Source organism: Arabidopsis thaliana, chromosome 4, assembly GCF_000001735.4.
Source record: "Arabidopsis thaliana chromosome 4, partial sequence".
Taxonomy (NCBI): Eukaryota; Viridiplantae; Streptophyta; class Magnoliopsida; order Brassicales; family Brassicaceae; genus Arabidopsis; species Arabidopsis thaliana.
In genome coordinates this window covers 17831663-17852374 of record NC_003075.7, presented here as the reverse complement: position 1 = coordinate 17852374, position 20712 = coordinate 17831663, and the positions used below count along the sequence as shown (strand labels likewise).

General features: G+C 32.4%; 4 protein-coding genes across 11 annotated transcripts; 2 read left to right on the top strand and 2 right to left on the bottom strand.

Annotated features, from left to right (window-relative positions):
* Nucleotides 1-95: 95 nt before the first annotated feature.
* On the bottom strand, nt 96-2837 carry CAD6 (cinnamyl alcohol dehydrogenase 6). 4 transcript variants are annotated; one of them, NM_001342467.1, is made up of 6 exons: nt 2603-2837; nt 2395-2508; nt 1187-1476; nt 759-982; nt 530-700; nt 119-438 (listed from the first exon to the last, which is right to left on the bottom strand). In NM_001342467.1, the coding sequence occupies exons 1-5, from the start codon at nt 2701-2703 to the stop codon at nt 656-658; spliced, it is 774 nt and encodes a 257-aa protein (NP_001327959.1). In that variant the 5' UTR covers nt 2704-2837; the 3' UTR covers nt 119-438; nt 530-655. The 4 variants fall into 4 exon arrangements, with proteins under 4 accessions (NP_001327958.1, NP_001327959.1, NP_195510.1 ...); NM_119958.4 differs by having other exon boundaries at nt 530-683; NM_001342468.1 differs by having other exon boundaries at nt 96-683; nt 2603-2727.
* Nucleotides 2838-3100: 263 nt separating this feature from the next.
* AT4G37950 (Rhamnogalacturonate lyase family protein) lies at nt 3101-8014 on the bottom strand. Of its 2 annotated transcripts, NM_119956.4 has the most exons (16): nt 7807-8014; nt 7483-7599; nt 7090-7168; nt 6851-6966; nt 6709-6759; nt 6468-6581; nt 6237-6356; nt 6012-6159; nt 5510-5680; nt 5142-5288; nt 4930-5036; nt 4725-4818; nt 4295-4436; nt 3893-4058; nt 3682-3798; nt 3101-3582 (listed from the first exon to the last, which is right to left on the bottom strand). In NM_119956.4, the coding sequence occupies exons 2-16, from the start codon at nt 7581-7583 to the stop codon at nt 3219-3221; spliced, it is 2037 nt and encodes a 678-aa protein (NP_195508.2). In that variant the 5' UTR covers nt 7584-7599; nt 7807-8014; the 3' UTR covers nt 3101-3218. The 2 variants fall into 2 exon arrangements, with proteins under 2 accessions (NP_195508.2, NP_001329850.1); NM_001342465.1 differs by lacking the exon at nt 7807-8014 and having other exon boundaries at nt 7483-7719.
* Nucleotides 8015-13405: 5391 nt separating this feature from the next.
* AGL21 (AGAMOUS-like 21) lies at nt 13406-17158 on the top strand (the record flags this gene model as incomplete). Of its 4 annotated transcripts, none has more annotated exons than NM_119955.3 (8): nt 13406-13935; nt 15614-15692; nt 15838-15899; nt 16024-16123; nt 16239-16280; nt 16383-16466; nt 16543-16687; nt 16783-17158. In NM_119955.3, the coding sequence occupies 7 exons, from the start codon at nt 13754-13756 to the stop codon at nt 16678-16680; spliced, it is 687 nt and encodes a 228-aa protein (NP_195507.1). In that variant the 3' UTR covers nt 16681-16687; nt 16783-17158. The 4 variants fall into 4 exon arrangements, with proteins under 4 accessions (NP_195507.1, NP_001328890.1, NP_001328888.1 ...); NM_001342463.1 differs by having other exon boundaries at nt 16214-16280; NM_001342464.1 differs by lacking the exon at nt 16239-16280 and having other exon boundaries at nt 13754-13935; nt 16783-17043.
* Nucleotides 17159-17357: 199 nt separating this feature from the next.
* On the top strand, nt 17358-20644 carry SHM1 (serine transhydroxymethyltransferase 1). The gene is made up of 15 exons (NM_119954.4): nt 17358-17719; nt 17826-17876; nt 18048-18134; nt 18230-18351; nt 18456-18532; nt 18612-18736; nt 18821-18913; nt 19001-19093; nt 19172-19369; nt 19457-19561; nt 19643-19708; nt 19791-19868; nt 19949-20060; nt 20142-20252; nt 20336-20644. The coding sequence occupies exons 1-15, from the start codon at nt 17633-17635 to the stop codon at nt 20482-20484; spliced, it is 1554 nt and encodes a 517-aa protein (NP_195506.1). The 5' UTR covers nt 17358-17632; the 3' UTR covers nt 20485-20644.
* The last annotated feature ends 68 nt before the right edge of the window (nt 20645-20712 follow it).

Below are 20712 nucleotides of genomic sequence, written 5' to 3'. Positions count from 1 at the left end.
TTTGGAAGAGGCATTGATGAAATTGACTTGTTTCAACCGAACGTATCTACGTTGGGTGAACTCCCACGTATCTATGTAATAGAAGACTATATATCGTTGATAATGCATATTTATTTGACTATACTCCATTTATATAAAATAGACTATATATATATATATATATATATCCTTAAGTTTTGTGGGATTGAAATCCAGATTATTTTGAATACATATAGAACATCGACTTTAATTAAGATCGAGTAGCAGCCAATGTATTAGAAATGTCAATGACAAATCGATATCTAACATCCCCTTTGGCAAGTCTATCCATGGCGGTGTTCACATAATCCATGGATATGATCTCAATTTCTGCTTTTATGCCATGCTCTGCCGCAAAGTCAATCATCTCTTGTGTCTCTTGCATTCCTCCAATACCACTTCCCGCTATCGATTTTCGTCCTGTCGCATCATGGTTTCATCATACTCGATACATAGTCTAGATGTGAAAGACTAATATAACGTTCTATTACGTAGGGTTATATATGCATACCCAATATTAAGGAAAATGCAGATATATCAAATGGCTTCTCCGTTGCACCGAGTAGAACAAGTTTACCGTTGGATTTGAGTAGTCCAATCAAAGGTGAAATCGAATGCGATGCAGAAACTGTATCAATTATGCCATCCATAGTTCCCATTGCAGCCTAAATAAAGTTGAAACCTGATAACGTTTTTTACGTTTTATTCGCATAATTAATGAATGGTTTAAGATTACGTACCTTCATTTGGTCTTCATCAGTACTAACCAAGAATCCATCAGCTCCAAGAGTGTCAAGAGCATCCTTAGATTTCCCAGTGGTCGAACTAACCACCGTGACTTTTGTCCCAAATGCTTTAGCAAATCTCACACCAATGTGTCCAAGACCACCTAGCCCCACGATTCCGACATGTTTATCCGGTCCGGTCAATCCGAAGTACTTCATAGGACTGTACATCGAGATGCCTATATGTTACGTTACAAACGGTATATTAATTGAAATCATATTCATGATCATCAGATGAAAAGTAAAAATTGATAGAAACGTAGATAATTTCTTCTTTTTTTTTTTTTTTTTTCATGTTTGTAATTTGTAAATATCGATAATCTTAACAACTACCACACTTTTTTTTTGGTTTTAAATATATAGCCATATTTGATTTGAATTACCTGCACAAAGCAAAGGTGCGGCCGAAACTAGAGGCAATGTGTGTGGAATTTTGACAGCGTAACGTTCATCGACGACGATATGGTCGGAGTATCCACCGTAGTTAATCGTTCCATCGTGGTGAACTCCGTTATAGGTTGCGATTGCTTTTGTGCAGTAGTTTTCTTGATCTTCTCGGCAACTCTCGCAAGTTCTGCAGGAATCTACGATGCATCCCACACCGACTTTGTCTCCAAGATTGAATTTACTTACTTTGTTCCCTATTTCACTCACTTCTCCAATAATCTCGTGACTGTACTAAACAACGTAACCATACGTTAATATAGTATTTCTAACATTAATCTGGCAATGTAACTAGCATTAATAACAAAATAAAAGTAATAATTAATGTTTATCTTATCTTATTTATATTAAAAAATATTTTAAAACTTTTATACATTTGAACTTGAAACAATATAAAAAGAGTGCCCCATGTATTTAGTTTGTGTTGCACTTATATTGATCTGTGTGTTCGTGGATTTACCTATAATATAATAAAGTTATATTATTTTAACCAAAAAAGACAAGTCACTATATGAGAAATCATTTGTCAAAACAGAAAAAAAAAAAAAAAAAAAAAAAAAAAAAAAAAGAGAGTGGAAACTAACAATAGTCAACTTTAAGTAATGATGGTAATAATGAACGGTGAGTGCTCTCATTTTTTTGCAGAACTTATTTGAGAGTAATAAATCTGCCTAAATGTGTTTTTATTCAACTGTATATTTAATTTAGCCGAAAGAAAAGAACTAAGTAAGTGCTCCACTATAAACAGTGGACAAACAAGAATTTGCCACATTTACTTCCACTCAGTTATATTTTGATCTCTAATAATTAAGCATTTTACCAAACAACTCCTTGTTTTTAATATTTCATGAAACATATGTTAACTTCATTTCACCAATATATACCTAATCCTTGGGTATTTAAATAACCATAAGCAAAAGTTCGATTTTCTTGACTCGAGTTTTTCGGGATCAAAATCTACATTGTTTATAATTGCCATGTGAATTCTAGAGTGGTCAAACTTGTAGATATAATCTTAAACATCAAATAGAAACAAAAATTACTGGGAGTACTATAATGTAAGCGACACAATGATCATATAATTATTTTGAACATAACTGAAAATTTATGAAAGTTAATGTTATTGAAAGAAAAAGAATTTGCGTACCCAGGAACCAAAGGGTAAATAGAGGAATGCCATTCGTTCTTGAGACAATGGAGATCACTATGACATATTCCACAATATAACACCTTCACTCTCACTTCCTCTTCTCCTGTTTTCCTGCACATTGCACATATCGTGATCATCATAATGGCTATAATAATCATCGATCCATCATGTAACACCATCCTCATCATCACTCAGTCACCGTTACCTTCTAGAAAAGACAAAGGGAGAGAGATGGCCTGAGGAGTCTCTCGCGGCCCATCCAAACGCCTCTACGCTCTGCTCTTTCTCTCCTGATAATCTCTCCATCTCTCACTCCCTTTGTTTCGAACAATTAAGCGAGCTAGAGTACCTTTCTTTTTATATAGAAAAGAGTGAGAACATAAATGGGGCTAAACGCTGACGTTTCGTTTGAGAAATATCGTTTTGACTTTAGGTCTCTCATACCAATCAGAAGTTGACTTACATATATGTATTTTTTCTTAACATATTTAACATAAACATATTACTTATAATGTTCATATACTAACAAATATATCATGCATCGTGATTATTGTACTATTTGATATAACTATATGCTTTATAAATCAGTTTTGGCCACTTTTTTGTTTTTAATTAAAAATACTCTAAAGTATGAAGAACTTGATGAACTTATCGAATGATTAGTTTTACATTAATAACAAAAGAAAAACTAAAATAGGCCAAATAAGTAACAAATTTAATTGTCAAACAATTTTTTTCTATATATATTTTAGACTTTTGACTACTAATTAAAATATATAATCCCTCCTATTACTTACACATTAATATATGTATTTAGTTTATCAAACTCCGGAAGGACCTTCCAAACGAAGATAATCATACATTACACCTGAAAAAGAATCAGAGTTCCGACCATGAGTAAGAAAAATAGTATTATTACCAACCCTAAGTAACTTTCCATGAACATCGATATTGTACAATTTGTACAACCCATGAATCCCATGCCTCGCGATCGCGTTATCCCGACCGATTAGCCCAGTTATGAATAGAGGTTTGGAATCAACTTCGTTGACCCAAACCAGTAGATCAATTGTTGAGGCTGCAGCCAAAGCTATTCGAAGTGTGTATATTCTAGTTTGAATCACTGCTTTCAAATTAAACTTAATTTGCCATGTCGTTGCTTTATATGTCCCATTTCCAGCTTTCCTATATATTATAAAATATATAGTTTTTGTATCGAGAGAGATCAGTGATTTATACAACAACACTTTGAATCATCAAAAAAATAAAAATAAAAATTATTACCTGTTGACATGGGCATAGAACCAGTCTTTTTTATAGTCACTCACTCCAGCAGTAAAAACAAGATCGTTTCGAGGATACAAAACACTGTAACGATCCCATAGACCATACTGTCTAAATCTGTATTATTACATAAATTAAATAAAACACCATTTAGTATATTAAAATAAAAGTATATTGTAAATAATATTTAATTAGATGCTTAATATGTTACCTATCTTGAGGATTTGAGTAATTTAGATAAAGTTTGGTGAAAAGGGTTGGGTCCGGATCTGGGATATAGAATTCTGCCGCGGTTCGGTCCGGTTGTCCGATCTCCCACAGTGTTGGGCCGTTTCTCGGTGGCACGTACACTATGTGTCCAACGTCTATCTCCCTACCTATCGGCCAAACCAAACACATACATAATTATATGCACCACGATACTTAGGCCTAGTAATGGGCCTTATTACATCTTCAGCTGTGGCACATAACAATTATAACCCTTACATAAAAACATATGGACCAAATAATGGCCATTAATGCGTCTGTAGTTGGATCAACGGGACACGGAACACACATTTCATGTTGTGTAATGTTTATACTAAAAGATGTGATATAAATAAAAGAAACGTACCTGGTGTGATGGTAATGTCACGCACATATTTATAGTCACCGATAAATCCAGAAACCCATGCGTAGAGACTATACGTCCCTGGTCTCACATTCGCTATTGTGAACATTCCCATTTTGTCTGCTCGTGTCCAAAATTGATATCCCTTTGTCCAGATTTTATTGTAAAAGATTATTAAAAGCCGTTAGTTTAGTCCATTTGGCAAAAAAGATCGTTACTTCATCCGCATAGTCAATTCATAGATCAATCTTTAAATCGGAGCAAATGAGTACTTTCGATCACCTAAACGGACGATATATATTGTGTAGCATGAAAGTAACAGTAAATTTGTTTTACAAATCTCATGACAAAAATCACTCTCTTTTGCATGTACCTGTCATGGCAATGTAATGGTATATATTTACAAATTTCAAATATAGTAGTAGTGTACTACCTTGTTTTCGGTTTGCCAAGAACCAGCTTCACCAGGTAATGCTAATCCCACAAAAGCAAATTGCCCGAATAAGTACGTCACGTTTTTGATGTATCTGCAACATTTTGTAATAACTCACATATGGATTGAAAAACATTATTTTGACGATATACAATTGCATGTAATTGTAAGTAAACCTTTCTAAGAAAATGATAGATTTATTTACCTGTCTATGACAAATAATTGACCCTTGACTGTTCCTCTTTGGTGATGAAGAGGGTAATCTACAGATTTCACGAAATCATAAGGCCAGCTTTGGACCTCGGAAACCATCTACATATATATATATAGTTTCTAAAACATTTTAGTTTTACGTAAACAATAATGATGATGATATTAAAGCGAATGAAAGAATGGGGTCATTGATAGGTAAAAGACCTGTCGTTTAGCATCGGTCCAGAGAAGATTACGAGAAGAAGCAGAATTGAGATAAACAAAGACAGGACCAAACACCTTCTTCCACGGTTCCTTGCTTTTATAATTTGTGTTCATATCTTTTCCCGCGTAATGTACACTTGTAAACATCTAAAACACACAATATTCTTAGAATTGAATAAGAGATAAACAGAAATACACAATGTAGACTCAATAAAATCAATAGTACATCGAATCAATCATGCCACACCCACAATCATCCAAACCATATATCACATTTCTGTTATTTTAAATTTTTAGTAACATTTTACAATTAAAACTAGAAATTGGTTTTTTTTTTTTTTTTTTTGAAAAAGAATGTATGTACTCACCGAAAGAGTGGTGGGGCCCACATGAGAAGTGAGATCTTGTTTGATCGGCCCACATGCATGGAACTCGTCGCTGGGCGTGATCATCCAGAAACCGATACGTTGGTCCGACGATATCCAACCGTGTACTTTGTTGTCTTTGTTTTCCACCGAGTACATGTACTTATCGTCTACCTGCGTCAGTAAATTATTTTTTACCCTTTTTAACTTCAACGGTATTATTACTTTTTTTTTCCAGAAATAGAACTTTTCTTAAATGGACCCCTAAATGGGCTTAAAGAGGAATCCACAGTCGAGTGATTTTGATTTGACTTTGATAATTATGATGAATTTTTTTATTTTATTTTTCCAACAATTATGATGAAATTTTGAGTGTCTTTTTTTGGTAGTCCGGTTTCATATGAAGTATAACCGGTGTAAAACAAAACTCATATGATTCGTATACGAATGTTTTTCAGTGGTGGATCAATATTTTATCGTATATGAATAAAATTATATGTAATACCTGCCCTTTAAGCATATGATTTTGTGGATTTATCAAATGAACAGCTTCTTTGTAAGCCAATGGACTGGCACGACCTTTGGTAATGTCTCGATCTGTATCAAAAGGCATTATTTTTTGCCGATTATCGGAAACAGCCATGAAATCGAATCTGCAAACAAAATAAAAATTTTATTTTCTCAATTATAATAACAATAGTTAAAAATATGATAAACACACAATAATTACTTTGTTGTGTTAAGCTTGAAGACGATTCTGATTTGGTCCATGTCCACGTCAGGCCAACCTATTAACCTCTCCAATACAGCGTACATGTATATTCCGGATACACCTCTTCGAATAATATATCTTTAAAGAAACATTCTCGATTATATGATAATCTATATGATTTAACTTCTCCAATAAAAAAGAAAAGAAAATAAGTAGTGACTACTCTTTTTTTTCGGCAAATTGACGTACCGTTTGTCTACGTTTAATGGGATTCCTGAGCCCCGTTGAGAGAACGTTCTCGAAAATGAAATTTCAATTTGTTCACTTGTTTGATTTACAATATCGAATTTTGTTCCTACTAAACTGTTAGAACATAAAATTAATATAAAAAAATAAAAATAAATATTTAGTAGGTATGATTATGAAATATATATATATATATATATATATATATGAACGAAAAGATACAAAGAGAGATTTGAAAACTCACTAATCAGTTGACGATACTTGTCCTGGTTTGTACCATACTACGTCCCAGTACCTATGTATAATGATAATTTTATATGACGAAACTCATGTTTATGATACTTTTCTCATCACATGCTATATAAGTTAAGGTATAAGTACTGTACCCCCGATTTTCAATTTGGTCGTTCAACACATTGTTTAAGCCATTGTACTTGATTCTAGTTATTAATCCTTGTGGACTCGAGAAGGTAACATCGATGATACCGTTATCAACGACCACCTTAAATTAACAACAACAACACAAGCATGCATATCTCATATATAAGTTAACAATATTCTTGGACCGGAATATTTTAATATATAAAAGAATATAACGTTATACGTATAGACATTTGAACCGTACTTGGTTATCACCAACTTTCTTAAGCGTAACCGGGGGAGATGCAAGTTTATGTCCCGCTTTTGCGATGTTGAATTTGTTTCTGTAATAAGAAGAATTACAAATTAAGAGAGAGAGAAAAAAAAAAAAATGTTCACTTGAATTGACCTATGTGTAGATATTCATCTGTGTGATAGATACAAACTGGAAATAAATCTAATATGTTTAACATTTACATTTTAAAATTTAAAATTTTAAAATAATACGTACAGGATCGTGGCATAGGACCAATTCAATAAACACAAATATTGCGAGGAAAAAAAAAAAGATTTTATTTCTTTTAAGTTTCAACAATCTTTTACACATATTTTGTAAAGCTCGATTCAGTGAAAATACATAGAAGTTAAGAGCACATACCGTGATGTTTGAGAATGAACACCTTGAAGAAGGAAAACTAGAACGAAAAGTGGAGTTAGAACCCGGCGACCAGCCTTCATTCCCGGAGCTCCGTATTCCATCTCCTTGGCCAATTCGCTAAACCTCCGACAAAAAATAAAACAGAAACTGAAATTAGTTTAGACATGGTCTATAGACCGATTACGTCAAACCTCTTGTATAAACTGTAATCAGCGAAGACAGTGTCGTAGATCTAGATCTATACGTTAATGTCTATATAACCTCCTTACACGTTCAATATATAACACTACAAAAAAAATCATATATATATATATAAACACTTACGTTGACTTAGACACTTTAACGGTTTATCTTCTCCTTTGTTGGATTCCTTTGCAGCTTTGATTCCTCGGATAAGAGGAGCTCTCTCCACTGAAGAAAGTTATATCTCTCGTAAAATATTGTATCTTACCATCTTATTAACAAAAATGAAGAAGAAGAGATCATAACCTTTTATGCTCGATCAGTACAAAGGCGGAGGAGGTATGTATTCATTTATATTTGTATTTGTGGTATCATATATATATATATATGATAAATAAAATTAATTTTCCTCAAATATTATTCCTTTTAATTTTGTGAAATGGGGGGTAAGTTAATAAACTAGGTTCAGATTTTTTTGATGTGTATAAACTAGGTTCAGATTATCTTAATTTTCCAAATTTTACATCATCTTTTTCGAAACTTCAATGTGCTTCATGATTTATTTTTATTTGGGTCAAATTACACTATTTGACATTAAGACGACCTGATTCTGAAAATATAGGGTCTTTTAAAATCAAGTTACTTTAAATCTCTTATCTACTTTTCCTACACATGTAAGAAATTCCGTGTTTATATATAATATCATATTTATAAGGGATAACTCCATAATAACTTTTGACTAATAGAGTTTATGTGTGTTTTGAATTAAAGACTCCTTGGTTTTTATTGATAAGAACCACATATGTCACATTATTAAGAGAAATGCATATTCCAAATAGGAAATTTCGTATTAAATAGTTATGTAATTTAAGAGAAAAGATTATTAATTAAGTTTTAATGGACATGATGAACCTACCAAATCATTGCTAATAAGTAATAATGTATTTGAGTTCAAAGCCTTTGAAATTTGACTTTAAGAATTTTAAGATGTTTCATCAAAGAAAAGGTACAGAACTTTTTATTCAGTCAAATGCAATAAATTTGAATTCAATTCAGAAAACAATTATCTTAGTAATATACTAAAGAGAGGTAATATTGATATTTTAGACAAAAAAAGGTAGTATTGATATATTTTAAATAATATATTAATGTGTAGGAAAATATTAAACAATTTAAAAATATAAAGATTACATTTAATTTGATTAAGTTAGGATGAGTTGACCTCAATTTTAATTATCATTAAATAATATACATAAATAAATGTAACTTTAAAAATATACACTTTAAAAATCAAAAAGTGTTTACATTGATAACTAATGTTCTTTAAGTGTCATTAGGTGCAAATATTCCTATTAGAATAAAGTTGCCATTAGATAATTGAAGGGGGTTTATTGGCCCATATATTATAATGAATTTGAAAATTCAAGTAAATCATGTGTTAATCAATCATTGATTTTAGAATCTTTACAAAAATCATGTGTTATTGGTTCTATGATTTTTAAATATTAGTTAAAATCATCATTTATTCAATATTGGAGATTTGGGTATGGATTTGATTTCACAATAAATTTGAATGGATTTGAAAATATATTTTTCTTAACAATAAAGAGGTGAAAATCCCTAGTTCCACCACGTTATTTTTGGGTGGATTTGCAAAGAAATGACAATATCAACATTTTCTATTTTTTAGAATGCATGTGTCTCGTAGAGCAACTTTATTTTTTTAATAATAAATAGCTAAGAGAAGAGAGAGATTCAAGGATGGTAGTTGTAGTAGTCTGTAAGCGTGGGATACAGCAAAAAAATTCCCAACAATGTCTTTAACATAATTAGAACAAAGCATCCAAAAAACCAGCAATACTAGAGATTATTTCTTATTTTTATATGCTATTTTTTTGTTTTATCATAAAAGTTATCTAGATGTTAGATTTTGAAATCCATGTTGTATGATTTTCAAATCCATTTAATTTGATTTTAAATAAATAAAATCCGCATAATTTTAAAACTTTTTAGAAAATATTTAAATCCATTAAAATCCATGAACCAATAAACGCCTCTAATGTAGGAAGAAGTTACCAAATGTTTGATCAATTAATGGAGACGTCAGTACTAGTAGAATCTGAATCTAATGGTTTAAGCCTCGTTATATAATGGTTCGCGGTCAAAAAAAAAAAAAAAAAAACTCTTTGTTTAGTGGGCTTCTGGTTTGGGCCATCAGAATAATAAGGAAGGTCTTACGAACTGATCATCGAATCATGGCACAAGTCCATAAACATCTTTGCAAATATCAATAAAATTAGATTCGTACATACATACGCATAATATAGAGGGCATCTATTGTAACGAATAATGGATCTTATAATTAAATTATTTGATTGTAAATGGCAAATAAATTTTGGCCACTCTTTAGTAAAATTAATGGTCAATTCCTTTTTTAGCTATACCCCAATTATGCAACACACTACCGCTTTAAATCATGCTCTGATATCCCCCGGATTACTTTAAGAACTACATGTAACGAAAAATGAATCATTATATAAAAATGAAAATTCAAAATATAGTGAGCTATGATGACATTTTCAACTAGTGTTACCGTTGATCTCGACTGCTTTGTTTATTAAATGCACATTATTGACTATGGTTTATTATATATTAAAGCTAACAACAATTACCTATTGATACGTTGGTTCAGTGTGTGTGACGCTTGGTCTGATTTTTTTTTTTTTTTTTTTAGTAAAAAAATTCTAGGAATTTTAATAAAGGAATTTCAAAACTTCTATAAATTTTTCGTGCTCATATTCTTCATTTTCAGTGACCGCTTTTTTTCTATTAAACCGTAAGAAATTTAATTAAAATATAATATCAAAATCCTATATCCAAAAACCAAAATTAAATCCTAAGCTTGTATTGTTAACTTTAATTAGCGTTTTAAACGCACAAAGTTATCAAGACTGCAACGATATTGGAGGAGAAAACATATACGGCAAAGGACCACTGACATATACCCAATGACTTTTGCTGTGGTTTTTTTCTTCTTCTCTCGCGTATGCGTCTCCTTCTCGTAAGTATGTTTGTCGAAAAATAAGAAAGCTAGTTTCTTATAACTCCAATAAAAGAACTATCATTTTTAGCAATTTATAAAACCAATACACCATAATTTCTCTTTATTATTTTTAGTTATCTTTGGTATAGTATCGAATCTTAAATTAATTACTATCAGAGGTATACACTAAAAATGAAATAATGGCCACAACTTTGGAACATTTAGTACAATTTCCACCAGTCTTCAAGTTCCAAGGCCATCTTTTAAACTCGACCTTTGCAGTTACATACTAAAATTATTATTATCTTCGGAAATCTGAGAACATGTTTAAATTATAAACTTTATGGACCCAATATGTGGGATTTAAGTTTTAAAACATCAAAAGGGACACCACCTTATCTCCTTTTCTTGGTCTGATCAATAATCTAAACAAGGTTTATTATCATTCACACTACCACTCTGATTACCCTCTCACGTGAATTCTATAGCACCAACCAGAAAAAAAAAAACTATACTTTATAGAACCAATATCTATTATACATTTTCACTTAACATATTTTTTTGTCAAATGGTAGACGACTACTTATGAAGAATAATGGAGACTAATTATGAAGAATAATGAAACATTACGGTATTCAAATGGGAATATAATCTCTGTTCTTGACTAAACTAATTGGACATAAACGCATGATGAAAAGTTAAATCTAAAATATAGCATTAATTATATACTTAACATGCTTTGTTGGTGTAAAGTTCCAAGAATCACCTGAAAAACTATATTCTATATTTATAACAATAGGTGTCTGTAATATAAATCTGCTACTTGAACAACAGATAGTCAGTAGTATGGGTGTATTATTTAAACTCTATAGTAAGCAATTTAATTTGGTAAAGAAATAGGTCATCTGTGAAACCTATTACTCTTTGGTAACTAGCTCTTATGGATTACAGATTCTATACATGTGTTAGATATTTGGTTTAGTCATTACAAAACATTTCTTAAGAAATAGGTCTTATATATATACACAGCAAAGATAAACACACACAATTACACAAAACAAATATTGTTAAAGGGGTTTTAAGAACCAAAATAAACAAAGATTGTGATAATTCTAGATTGTTTATGTTTTAGACTTGAAAAATATGGAAAACGTAGACAATAGGCTTGAAACGTAAAAGAAAGAGTGGTATAAACCCGTCGAACTAAAGATAATAATGATTATAATTGGTAAAATCGAAATGATTCGCTGATGATTGACACCTGGCGTGAATGAGACTGAATCTTTTATCTTAAGAGGACGATAATTGGGGATTTGGTCACTTGGAAGTTGGAAGCAACTTTAAGATTCTTTGTTAATAGAAAAAGAGCCAAATCTGAATTTGAGTTTGAGATTCGAGATGTGATTGGTTCGAAGCAGTCCAGCCCACGTGGTCTTAATAGATCTTTAATTATCATGTTATCTATCTGGGGCCCACCTAAATCTTATACATCAACGGTATAAAATCGAACTTGGTTATTAGGGTTTGAGCTTGGTTTAGTTCGGTTTAAAGGACATTTGCTACTTTTAAATCAAATTCAATTGATGGATACATTCGCGCTAGGGGTGGTGATTTATGGCAAGTTTGAGGGTTGGTCAAAGTTAAAGTTTAGACATTCAAAGAAACTAAAATAAACACACAAAAATAGTTAGTAATGAAGGATCAGGTGTACGGATTCTGCGGTGGAGCGTGCGAAGACTTCCATCAATTGGTGTTCTCAGGAGCTGTTCCTGCTTCTCCCACGTGTGCCTGTCACAAATGCATATTACATTTTAGATTGTATATTTGCAATATGCATAAGCTTGAAATATAAGTTACGGTTTATATATATATGGCCTTCTGAGTGAAAATATTCTATATATAAGTGAAAATTTTGTATAGCTCATTTCATTATGATATTGAACGCGAGTTGCTTTGAGTAGAAATCAAGCATTAAGCCATCGAAAGTAACAGACGTTATATAGTTATTTGATATTAAATTTCTTGCCATATTTGGAAACTTACGACAAAACAATTAATATGATGAATCTCCGCAACTCCAAGTCCCTGTCTGACACGTGTACTTGATATCGTTTAAAATCATTTATTAATTGACACAAAAATAATTTATTCATTTGTATTTCTACCGAAAGCCATATGGACTAATATATGTTGTACTAGATTAATACTGTATGTTTTTGTTCAATCCATTCTCTTACTTTTTTGGGTAAATATCTTTTGGACAGATCTAATTAATATAGTATAAGTTTTCCTATGACCATAATAAAGGGCCAGAATATTTTTAATTTTCTTTTAATCACCTCTAAAAGATACTAATTAAATTAAGTAAAGCAGCATATAAAGCAAGAGGGTTTTGTCAGAGAAACACAGTCCTGTGATGCGCCCATTCACTATTTTCACATGACATTTGAAATAAGACTTAAGAATAAATTATAAATAATGTACGGACATGTTAAAAAGGAAATATTATTGATAATGGAAATTTACCTAACTCACACTAAGTTTAATATTATTTCACTCCTTTTTATCTAAACAATTCCATTAAGTTTCCACTATCTCCCGTAATAAACAAACTATAAAAAAGAATCAGTGATTAAAGTTGTATATATGACACACATTTAAGCTATATCTATATATTCTCTTAACCTAGGAACTTTATAAGAACTTCTCTCTATTTCATTGGTTTGATAAAATCATACACACAAATACTAATTTTGGACTAGAAATTTAGTACTTTTCTATGTATTAAATCTACCCAAAAATGTCTCAAACTGAGAGGTGAGTGTGTATGTGTGTGTGTGCATATGCATATATATACTTAGTTTATTCCTCGAATAGATTGTTGACTCTTGGCTCAACCTTCCTCTCTCTCTATTTCTACCTTTCTCTTTCTCCTTATTCGTTCATCTTCATATTCCCTTCCCTTTTGGGCTTGGTAAGATCTACAAAAAAAAAAACCCTAAAAAAGAGAAGAACCAGAGGAGATTCAATTAGAGGATAAAATTGATGGGAAGAGGGAAGATTGTGATCCAAAGGATCGATGATTCAACGAGTAGACAAGTCACTTTCTCCAAACGAAGAAAGGGCCTTATCAAGAAAGCCAAAGAGCTAGCTATTCTCTGTGATGCCGAGGTCGGTCTCATCATCTTCTCTAGCACCGGAAAGCTCTATGACTTTGCAAGCTCCAGGTTCTTCTTTTAAAATTATTCATTCTGAAATCTTTATATCTTCTTGATTTTGTGGATGTACATCTACGGAGATGTTGTGTACCACTGTATGCATATAATTTTATGCTACGGTTTTGTTTATTAGAAGGCTTGGTGATATTCACTGAGATATATGTAGCTGTGGGATCTATTCAAATATAGTGGAATTTTTTCGCATCTGGCGGTCCGTAGAACATGTTACATTAATTTTCCCGTATGTACAATAAGATGTGTCTTGTATAGCCGACAAACAGTTTTCTTACAACAAAGAAAGATTAAAAATGAGGTAGAAGTTTTAAAGAAGAGTAATATTTTTGAAGCTGAAAAAATAATTTGAAGTAGTTTCTTTGCTTCATATTTGGGTGATTATATGTACCCATCATCAGTATGTTTTGAAGTACTTTCCTAACATATGTTTATGTGTATGGACATTGACTTATAACTAACTAAGGCTCATTGTTTGCATTTTCCAAATTTAGATATGTTTCAGAAATAGATGAGAAAACAAGTGTGAATGCCCAAACATCACTATTGGAAAGCTAAAAAAGAATTATAATTGGAGACCACGAGTTAGAAGATTGGTATGTAGAGGACTTAATTTCTCAAATCCAATAAACTGGAAGCTGATTTAGTTTAACCCACTAACAAAATGATCTATTTATACTCGTAAACATAAACATGTTTTTGATATTTATATATAATCATATATATTATTACTAAACGATCAGATTACTCTGTATATTTAACTTTATATCTGCAAAATCGTTATAATTGTCTATTTTCTGAGTAAGTTATTCTTTGTTAAAAGTTTGATTAATATAAAAAAAATATAGAGATAAAAAACTAATTATTAGAAAACATATATAAACATGTAATTCTAAATCATATAATATTTTGATTATATATTTTGAAAATTTATATAATTTCATATTTATCAATTAAAACAACCAAATAAAAGAGTATGGTAATGCGAATTTTTGTTTTTCCCTATTTTCCTTGAGGAATTTTATATTAGCATCAACCTTAAGCATTATTAATTCTTCACGTTTGTCTTTTGATAACATTTCTCATGTATCATAGGGTTTACGAACCTCTTGGTAAATGAAATTACTTAGCATATTTAGTCAAGTTTATATACCATTCTTAAAACTAACTAACACCATGTTATTGTTTGCTTGGATTTAAAATAAAGTGTGCCATGCTAATGCATTACATTTATGTCATTTTGTTTATAGCTTAGAACTGGATTCCTTTAAAGTTCTTGCTTATCTACACCCTAGAAATAACATTTAAGCATTTGTTTTTGTTACTTATTGAAAAAAGAAACTAACATCTACTTACTTTATATATAGTTTATCTAGTTTGTGTAACAAATTCGTATTACTGCTGAGTTCAAGATTATATACATTATGTGAAATGTATGTATGTGTACATATATAAGCGTGTGTAAATAATGTTGCCAATGCAGGAAAGTCTATATTGCACAAATTTCTAGGCTATGAGTTTTTTCTTTACGTATGAAAGCTTTTTAATGGAGTACTTGGAAAAACTTCACGATCGAAAATTAATATCTTTTACGTAATTTACTCTAAGAGATGATATGATATGAGTGAATTATATACCATGAACAAGGTATACTAATATTAAATATTTTGAATAGCATGAAGTCGGTTATTGATAGATACAACAAGAGCAAGATCGAGCAACAACAACTATTGAACCCCGCATCAGAAGTCAAGGTATACATATAGATATAGCGACAACTCTAAAGATATGTGATTATATATTGATTGATGCTTTAGCATGATGTTTGATTTTTGAAATGAGATTTTGGTTTACTGAGCTGTTCAAAGTTTGATGAGTTATTTGTGTTGTGTGTTACAGTTTTGGCAGAGAGAAGCTGCTGTTCTAAGACAAGAACTGCATGCTTTGCAAGAAAATCATCGGTATCGCCTTGAACTTTTATAACATTTTGTATTAAGAATTAGTCTTTGATCAAAATATAGAAGGCATGTAAAGGAAATGAAGAAACTTGTAGTTATGGATTGCGGTATGTTTGCTATGAAGCAGGCAAATGATGGGAGAACAGCTAAATGGTTTAAGTGTTAACGAGCTAAACAGTCTTGAGAATCAAATTGAGATAAGTTTGCGTGGAATTCGTATGAGAAAGGTACATAAATACATATACTCTACCTTCTATTATATGCTTTGGAGTGTATTACTCAAAAGATTGACTATAGAACACAACGGAAATCAATAGAACGATTGCTTTTCCGGATTCACAGGAACAACTGTTGACTCAAGAAATCCAAGAACTAAGCCAAAAGGTCACTATGATGAGATATATATATACACACACTGACACACACAAATATCCCCTACCAAAAGTTACAATTCTAATTTTGGGATTTTTGTTGATCGTGGTGCAGAGGAATCTTATTCATCAGGAAAACCTCGATTTATCTAGGAAAGTACAACGGATTCATCAAGAAAATGTGGAGCTCTACAAGAAGGTAACAAATCATGTTTTACAAAAACTCCATTTTCTTTGGAGTAAGAGCTTCGAAGTGATATGGCTTCGACTTTCAGGCTTATATGGCAAACACAAACGGGTTTACACACCGTGAAGTAGCTGTTGCGGATGATGAATCACACACTCAGATTCGGCTGCAACTAAGCCAGCCTGAACATTCCGATTATGACACTCCACCAAGAGCAAACGAATAACAGAGAGGTAAACTTTTTTAATTGATCTTGATGTTTCACAAACATGCATGCACCATTTAGGCATTTTATATATTTTATGTAACTCGTTAAAAACTTTCACAGATTGAAGTTGGAAGATACCATGATGTTGAAGAACACTCCAAAGGCCTTGGTTTGAATAAGGTTCTTGAACTGGAAACCTCTATACACCAAGCCACGTACGATAAGCAGCATGGTTCTTCTAACATAGTCATATTTTCAATCCTAAATATAATTAAAGCATATATAATTAAAATCCGGTGTTGTTATACTCATCTTGAGTATTAATATTGTACTTGTTTATAACCATAGATTCGTCAATTAATAGAGAAAAATCATATGAATTATTATCCTCAAAACTCTCTCAAATATCAATATTCTTAGATCAATAATTTGTTTAATATATATAACCATGCACTTGGTAATTCTAAAATGTTAAATAAACATTTTCTGTTAAGTTTTTTGTTTTGTTGGTTTTATTTTGTAAATTCACCATAATTCTGTTAATCTTATTCCCCCAAACTAACCGGTTTGGAAACTATATAAATTAAATTGATGTGTGATAACTGAATCGGTTATCGTTGACTGCACTGACCAGAAACCAATAAAGGTTCTGTCTTAAAGGGAAACAAATCATCGTCGTCACCAAATCATCACAATTCACAAAGGTTGGTGTAGACAGGGACCTGAGAGATAACGACAAAGAAACAACAAATATAAAATAAAAATCAGAAGAAAATATAAATAAAAAAAGAGGGAAAAAATTCGAAAATTTGCTGCAACCACCAAAAGCTCAGCCAAAAGCAGAGGCCACAATTCTCTCAAACAAGATAAACCCAATTTTGTTATTTTTGTTCTCTCTTCTCTCTCGTTCATGTTTCAAATCTGTTTCTAGGGTTTCACAAACCAGAGATAGAGAGAGGTTTAGCGAAAAATGGCGATGGCCATGGCTCTTCGAAGGCTTTCTTCTTCAATTGACAAACCCATTCGTCCTCTTATTCGATCCACTTCATGTTACATGGTAACAACCCTAAAGTTTCTTCCTTTTATCTCCGAATTTTATAATCGGATTGGAAATTTTCGATTTTTTTTTTTTTTTTTTCTGATTTCTGTTTGTTCCGTTGCAGTCTTCTTTGCCCAGTGAAGCTGTTGATGAGAAGGAAAGATCTCGTGTCACTGTGAGTTTAAGCGCCTTTTTGTATCTCTTGTTTGTTTATAGTTTTCCTTGTGGTTGAAGCAATGGTTTTGATTGTTGAAGTTCTATGTCTGTTTCAAATTGATGTATGGAGTTCTATTTTTGGTGTGACTGAATCTAATGAAACTTATGTCTTTGTAAACGTTCGTTTCAGTGGCCAAAACAGCTTAACGCACCTTTAGAGGAGGTTGATCCTGAGATTGCTGACATTATTGAGCATGAGAAAGCTAGACAATGGAAGGTTAGTTTGTCTCTGAGATTACTATCTCTTAAATCTTGTTCCTTGATTGATTATTATAAGTTAGGCTGATGTTTGTAACGCTTGTGTTATTATAGGGACTTGAACTTATTCCATCTGAGAACTTCACATCTGTGTCGGTGATGCAAGCTGTTGGGTCTGTCATGACTAACAAATACAGTGAAGGCTATCCTGGTGCCAGATACTATGGAGGAAATGAGTATGTTCAGGAATTTTCAATCTGACACATTTAGTTTCAGGACATGATTGCTTGACCAATCTCTGTAATAAGAATTGAAATCTCAAGTACCTTTTGCTTTGTAGGTATATAGACATGGCAGAAACCTTATGCCAGAAGCGCGCTCTTGAAGCTTTCCGGTTAGATCCTGAAAAGTGGGGAGGTAAATTACTACTTTCATGTATATGAGAAACAAGAAATCTGATTAGTCCTTTGATGGCTTATTTGACTGGATCTTACAGTGAATGTTCAACCTTTGTCTGGATCTCCTGCCAACTTCCATGTGTACACTGCATTGTTAAAGCCTCATGAAAGAATCATGGCACTTGATCTTCCTCATGGTGGTCATCTTTCTCATGGTTATCAGGTGCCTTCAAGTTAACTTTGTATGTCATTTCGGAACTCTCTGACTCTGATGAATAACAGTTTCTTTCTTCTTATTTCTCATCAGACTGACACCAAGAAGATATCAGCTGTGTCTATCTTCTTTGAAACAATGCCCTATAGATTGGACGAGAGCACTGGCTACATCGACTACGATCAGGTTCTTAACTCTTCTATTAAGCAATCATAGTAACTTATAACTAACCCGCTTCATAACAATACATAAGTCTTTAATTTTGATTTGCAGATGGAGAAAAGTGCTACTCTTTTCAGGCCAAAATTGATTGTTGCTGGTGCAAGTGCTTATGCTAGATTGTATGACTATGCCCGCATCAGAAAGGTAATTTCAGTCTCATATCCAACTACAGAACAGATTATTGTAATCAGTAGTGAGTTTTGATTCGAACTCTTTTCCCAGGTCTGTAACAAGCAAAAAGCTGTAATGCTAGCAGATATGGCACACATCAGTGGTTTGGTTGCTGCTAATGTAATCCCTTCACCGTTCGACTATGCTGATGTTGTAACCACCACAACTCACAAGTCACTTCGTGGACCCCGTGGAGCCATGATTTTCTTCAGAAAGGGTGTTAAGGAAATTAACAAGCAAGGGAAAGAGGTAAAAAAGAAAAAGAAGCAAAATTTGAACCAAAATGTTTTAGATTTATGTATAATCTTTCACGTCATTCATTTGTTGTCTTGAAAGGTTTTGTATGATTTTGAAGACAAGATCAACCAAGCTGTCTTCCCTGGTCTTCAAGGTGGTCCACACAACCACACTATCACAGGACTAGCTGTTGCTTTGAAACAGGTACGGTGAGGCACGGAATGGAACTAACGTTGCTTATTGGATTTGCGGTTTCTGTAACCTTCAAATGGTTTGAAAATGCAGGCAACTACTTCAGAGTACAAAGCATACCAAGAACAAGTCCTGAGTAACAGTGCAAAGTTTGCTCAGGTACTAATCCCGTGAAGGAAAGAAAAACACATATGGCGTAGTATCTACTTTGATTATATCTCTACATTGTTGTTTCGTGCAGACTCTAATGGAGAGAGGATATGAACTTGTTTCTGGTGGAACTGACAACCATCTGGTTCTAGTGAATCTAAAGCCCAAGGTCACTTGATCTTTTTTTGTATATAATCTTCTTTTATATTTCTTAGTTAAAACTCATTTTTTATTCGATTTTGTTTGCAGGGAATTGATGGATCTAGAGTTGAGAAAGTGTTGGAAGCTGTTCACATTGCATCCAACAAAAACACTGTTCCTGGAGATGTTTCTGCCATGGTTCCTGGTGGAATCAGAATGGGTAAAAATCACATTTAACCATTTTTCTTTTTGGTATTCGAATGGAGTTCTTCTTGATATCCTCTGCCATTGTTATTTTCAGGTACTCCTGCTCTCACTTCCAGAGGCTTTGTTGAGGAAGACTTTGCCAAAGTAGCTGAATACTTCGACAAAGCTGTGACAATAGCTCTCAAAGTCAAATCTGAAGCTCAAGGTTTTTACTTCTCTGATCACGATGCTATGCTTTCCGTTCTTATATACAATGATTGAACTCATTTGTTATGTTTCTAAAACCAGGAACCAAGTTGAAGGATTTCGTGTCAGCAATGGAATCCTCTTCAACCATCCAATCCGAGATTGCGAAACTGCGCCATGAAGTCGAGGAATTCGCTAAGCAGTTCCCAACAATTGGGTTTGAGAAAGAAACCATGAAGTACAAGAACTAAACTGTTTCACCCCACAAGTGTTTTCTGTTATGCTTTGAATTCCCATGGAATGTATAGATGATACATGTAAAACTCTATTTTCACGCTATGCGAAAAATAATGATCTGTTAAATTTTCTCTCTATACATCAAAAAGAAATATACTTAGACAAAAAAAACACATACAACAAAACAGTGAATTCCCTAAAGAAGATTGTCTTTAGCTCACAAGTGACTTAAGAGTAACCAC

Bases quoted from the DNA above. Each gene is read 5' to 3' on its own strand.
- CAD6 (NM_119958.4), bottom strand. From the start codon at position 2,703: ATGGAGAGATTATCAGGAGAGAAAGAGCAGAGCGTAGAGGCGTTTGGA. The intron at 684-758 runs GTACGTAATCTT...AACTTTATTTAG, and splicing joins CTGATGAAGACCAAATGAAG to GCTGCAATGGGAACTATGGA. The intron at 439-529 runs GTATGCATATAT...ATGATGCGACAG, and splicing joins TGCATTTTCCTTAATATTGG to GACGAAAATCGATAGCGGGA.
- AT4G37950 (NM_119956.4), bottom strand. From the start codon at position 7,583: ATGGAATACGGAGCTCCGGGAATGAAGGCTGGTCGCCGGGTTCTAACT. The intron at 6,760-6,850 runs GTACAGTACTTA...CATTATACATAG, and splicing joins GACCAAATTGAAAATCGGGG to GTACTGGGACGTAGTATGGT. The intron at 4,059-4,294 runs GTACGTTTCTTT...TTTGGCCGATAG, and splicing joins TGACATTACCATCACACCAG to GTAGGGAGATAGACGTTGGA.
- SHM1 (NM_119954.4), top strand. From the start codon at position 17,633: ATGGCGATGGCCATGGCTCTTCGAAGGCTTTCTTCTTCAATTGACAAA. The intron at 18,352-18,455 runs GTATGTTCAGGA...TTTGCTTTGTAG, and splicing joins AGATACTATGGAGGAAATGA to GTATATAGACATGGCAGAAA. The intron at 18,914-19,000 runs GTTCTTAACTCT...TTTGATTTGCAG, and splicing joins GCTACATCGACTACGATCAG to ATGGAGAAAAGTGCTACTCT.